The sequence below is a fragment of the Perkinsus marinus genome (assembly GCF_000006405.1).
Source record: "Perkinsus marinus ATCC 50983 genomic scaffold scf_1104296929448, whole genome shotgun sequence".
Lineage (NCBI taxonomy): Eukaryota > Perkinsozoa > Perkinsida > Perkinsidae > Perkinsus > Perkinsus marinus.
The window spans coordinates 15,669-20,553 of record NW_003216433.1 but is presented as its reverse complement, the minus strand read 5'-3'; the positions used below and the strand labels follow the sequence as shown (position 1 = coordinate 20,553).

The window sequence follows — 4,885 nt, the reverse complement described above, 5'->3', positions numbered from 1 at the left end:
GGGGGGGCAGATGGTCCCCAAATATCCCCAAGGGGCCAGGCAACTACCACGGGACGATGATGATGATGATGAGGGGGATTATTGAAGATGAACCGCCCTTCACTCGATCTAGGGAGAATGCAGTGAGTGACAGGACGAGGTCTATCGTTAGAGCTCCAAATGTCTCTGAGTAAGGGTGTTTTGACCTCTTTTCGCACCAAGCAGACGGTGGTGGCGAAGACATGCTTGACTATTATATTGAATGTCTCTCTACTGTCCATTTGCGTGGATGCTCTTGAACCGTGAAAGGATCATCGCTCTAAAACAATCCAACACTATGGGGAATCACAAGTGCCCCCTGAGGCACCATCACCAGAGTCTGAGCGGAGCAGACTAAGTCGACTAGTCGTGGACAGGAGCCAAGCACACTGAAGGCGAGGAGCCAACTCAGCTCAGCCACGCTCCATAGCCCTCGAGTAGCTCCTCATTGACCTGTCAGCATGCAGAAGGCTCGGCCTCTGACACAAAGGGTGGAAATACAATTATCACTACTGTAGGGTTCTAGTGATAACAAACTACCATTAACAGTACTCAACACACAAAGCATGGATAATCACGAACAACAAAGGTTCAACTTGACATGGCAGATGTCACAATCGGCTACCCCACAGACTCTTCTTCTTCCTCCACCTCGAAGTCCACAGAATAATCATCATCTGTTGAATGAAGACTGCCACACAGGGAAGAGATCGATAGACGTACCATCCATATCCGTGAAAAGATCCGCAGCGGCATCGATGAGGTCTTCAACAGTCCTGCTGGCTGTATGCTCTTCCACATGCGGCTCATCCGTTATGGCGCTGCTGTCGTCCACAGAGGAAGCGGCTATTGACGATGTAGCCTGACACATGCACATGGCCTCGGATAGACCCCCCATATCGGCGATAATTGCTATGTGTTAGATCAAGAAGCACTCGAAGACTTGATTTCTACTTATGGGCATTTCTCAATAGCCCCCCTCCTAGTATCACTGCCATACCCGCTTTTCCTCAAAGAACTACTACTAGCGTCTTATCGAGTGCGAAACGACCAATAGTTCATAGGAACGCATTCACAAGCTTGATCGATTAAGAAGGACCACCCTAAACGCCACAGCCACGAACCTACCCGATAAGGGAATTCCCACTGCTGTTCTTCTGAGTCCTCCTCCCGTCCGGAACACCTGAGGCAAAGCCACAGCTCCCCAATAGCGATGATGACGGCGCATACCTCCACCTGCTTTCAACCATGCCTTCAGTCGGCAGAACAGCATGCAATACATCTTCTACCACTACTCTGGCTACATCCTCGATAGTGCATGGTATTGGCTCAGAGTAGGAGACATACGATGACGCTGCCGACGGCGGTACCTAATAATACGGGACAGAGCATCTCCAGAAGTCTCTCTCCCCATCACAGGGGAATGCTTTGACCTCCCAGATCATTTCCCACCCGGCTCAGTTTCGCATGACCAACAACATTTCATCACATCTTCATCATTCCCAGTCCATTCCGATTCGCTACGGCCCCCTACACGCCCTGTACTTCTCAACGTAGATCCCTTGAAAACACCCTATCCTCCCAAATACCCACCTCGAGGCCCCCCTTCCTTAAGTTCGGTGTCGACTTACTCCCATTGAGAGACCTCTCCGCCTCCTCCTCAAACGATGCCGCCGGGCTAGCTCTAATGCCCTGCACAACGCTCAATCAAGACGTATATAACTGTTGATGAATGATTCCTTCCGCATGCTAGCTACCAGAGTTTTCAAGTCGATACTAATCGTCATATTCTAAATATTTCCGCCTACCAACATTTCCAGTTCATATCAATGCAAAGCCAACACGCGAGCCCACTCCTTAGCAGAGGAGATCTATTTCAATTACAGCATCAAATAGCAGCCGAAGCTGCCAGTAACCGTCCTACTCGAGCCACCCGGGTAAGCGTCAAGAGCCGTGCCTCACCTAGCTGCGTCTTCTCGAGCTCGCAATCTAGCAATCAACGGATGGTGTCGACCTCCTCGGTTATACGCATGGGAGCAAGACTGGACCATATACCTACCATATAAAATTCCACCCCCTCCCACTAGTACATTTCCGGACGTTTTTTCCCGAGTAAAAACAGTCGATTCTCTCTATGTGAACTTCATATCATCACCAAAATTATACAACCACCAAATATTTCATTCAGCTGATACCACACCTTCGCCACAAATCTTAACGCCCCCCCCACCACCTTACTACCGCATCTGCCTAAAGTAGTCTTGCTCCAAATGAGCCACACTGTAAGAGGGTTTCAGCCTCTCCAAGCGGTCCAACATAGCATGGTTATCCTAAAACGATACCCACCTTCCCCCCAGAGGGCCCACTCATCCCTACCGCTGTAATTCTCGACAGCTCCTTCTTCCTACTATCCCTATTCAAGCTCACAGGCCCCGACCTCCGCGAGGACCCCTGTAGAGATGATTATCGTACCACTCCATTTTCGAATCACACCCACCAACAACTCTGGTGCTCGCCGCATAGTTCGAGCAATACTCCTTATCATCTTGAAATCGTTGTTAGCATACTCCCTAATTTGACCTACAGTAACCTCTACTACGCCTCCCTTCCTCGCCGCCCCTTCCTACGCTTCCTAGCATAATAGTCCCGACCATACAGCGTAAGGTGTCTTTGATCAGCAGGAGGCCGAGTATCTTAGGTTGCTGCTAGTAAGATACAAAATAGGTCCGGACTGACCTATGCTAGAGCGAATCTTCCTTATCGTTTCCCTATGCTTCTGCTGCTGTCGAGTAAACTCCCTCCGAGCCACCAACGAGTTCCCATAAGCGGTGTCCGTCCTCTTCTGCGAGACCCCAATCATCTTACAACAACACCAACTACTACTACACAGATTTAGTGACAAATCTGGACCACTCATTCCATGCTCGCCTCCTGAGTTGTCAAAAAGATGGTATACCCCAGGGGCCCTACAACCTCATTGACAACCCAACAAGGAGTCCTGGGAGGTGGGCAAATACTACAAAATTGGTAGTCGTTAAGGGGAAACAACCTATACAAGGGTGAAGCATCTAGTTCAAGACGACGACGACGACGATGCCACCAGCAGCAGCTCCTGGCTGACTAGATGGGTAGGCTGTGTCCTTGGTAGTTGATGAACCGGAGGGGAGGCAGGAGGGGGAGGAGGTGTACTGAAAGGAAAACCTATTATTATTAACAACAGTGTAATAAGAGTAGTAGCATAAACCCATTATTATTAACAACAGTGTAATAAGAGTAGTAGCATAAACCCATTATTATTAACAACAGTGTAATAAGAGTAGTAGCATAAACCTATTATTATTAACAACAGTGTAATAAGAGTAGTAGCATAAACCTATTATTATTAACAACAGTGTAATAAGAGTAGTAGCATAAACCTATTATTACTAACAACAGTGTAATAAGAGTAGTAGCATAAACCTATTATTATTAACAACAGTGTAATAAGAGTAGTAGCATAAACCTATTATTATTAACAACAGTGTAATAAGAGTAGTAGCATAAACCTATTATTATTAACAACAGTGTAATAAGAGTAGTAGCATAAACCTATTATTATTAACAACAGTGTAATAAGAGTAGTAGCATAAACCTATTATTATTAACAACAGTGTAATAAGAGTAGTAGCATAAACCTATTATTAACCACTGTGTAGTACCCCCCTCCCCGTTACTACCCCTCCTCAACCACTACATCCTCCACATCCACTGCCTCCTCTTCCTCTTCCTCTTGCTGCACCCGTCCTCCCTTCCTAACCAACGCTCCACTCCTCATCACCCTCGCCACCCCGACAAGGACCTACCTCTCCTTATCCTCATCTGCTGCTGCATCAAGTGGCGACCTAAACTCCACATTACCAAACTTCATCACCACCACCTCCCCACCTACCCCTTCTCATCCGGCCGTACAATCTCCCGTAATACTTCTTCCTCCTTAGATTGCAAACTATACACATCGTAAGAGAATTCCGAACTCGTCCCTGGGATTGCCATAAGCTCCGCCTTTGCAGACCTCACCGGCACCTGAGATGAGCCCTTCCACGTTGGTAAGGCAGTACGAGTACTACTGTGAGGTCTATGAAAACAGCTTCAGAATTTAAGCTGCTACTCTCAGTGTCATCTCGCCCATCAGAAACATGACGCGACGTAAGCTCCATCAGCTCCAACTTCGCCCTGTTGGTGAGTGCTGATCAAAATTTAAATTTTACCACGAAATTTTTCTCCCTTTTTTCCCTCACCTGTTGCGTTCGCCGTGTCCTGATATTCTGCTGTAACCGCTAGTTCGTGGCGATACCGCTTCTTATCATCCTACCACAACTTCAACACTTCCCACCGATTGCAATATGCACAGGGGCAACCACAAATGTTGGAGGAAATATGAAAATTCTGAGGAAATTCTTCTTCCTTTCCACCCTAGTTCGCACATTATTAGCGAAAAAACTCCTAGTGTCTGTTGAACGTATATTACAATATTGGAGTTTCACCACTCTAGTGATATGAAAAACACTAGTGAAGAACATATTTCACTACTACTGCATATCACCGCCAATATCGCGTTTTTCACTCTACGTAAAACGGATGAAACTCCACTGCTTCCCCCTTTCCCTACCCATCCCCCTACCTTCCTAGCCGTAGTAGAAGGAGTCCTCTCGGTGGCCTTCTGCCGCTTGGGCCTGTCTGCAGCAGCTACGTGGTGCGATACGATATCATCAATAGTTTCAGGAGTGGAGCACCCGCACCCCATGCTGTTAAAGTCAACTACCAACAACACACTTCAGCCCCTCGAATCCGAATTTGTGAGGGAAGTGCGCGATAATCGATCACAATG

The 4,885-nt window shown here is 47.3% G+C and overlaps 1 protein-coding gene across 1 annotated transcript in view; it reads right to left on the bottom strand.

Annotated features, from left to right (window-relative positions):
- Positions 1–3,086: 3,086 nt before the first annotated feature.
- Positions 3,087–4,885, bottom strand: part of Pmar_PMAR000190 (hypothetical protein) — a gene marked incomplete at both ends in the record, with an annotated part of 5,044 nt that continues 3,245 nt past the window's right edge. Inside the window, 7 exons of the mRNA XM_002787285.1 lie at positions 3,087–3,206; positions 3,752–3,809; positions 3,861–3,899; positions 3,947–4,080; positions 4,125–4,243; positions 4,296–4,365; positions 4,679–4,730. Of these exons, the coding sequence (XP_002787331.1) occupies positions 3,087–3,206; positions 3,752–3,809; positions 3,861–3,899; positions 3,947–4,080; positions 4,125–4,243; positions 4,296–4,365; positions 4,679–4,730 (592 nt within the window). The remainder of the gene's footprint in view (positions 3,207–3,751; positions 3,810–3,860; positions 3,900–3,946; positions 4,081–4,124; positions 4,244–4,295; positions 4,366–4,678; positions 4,731–4,885) is intronic.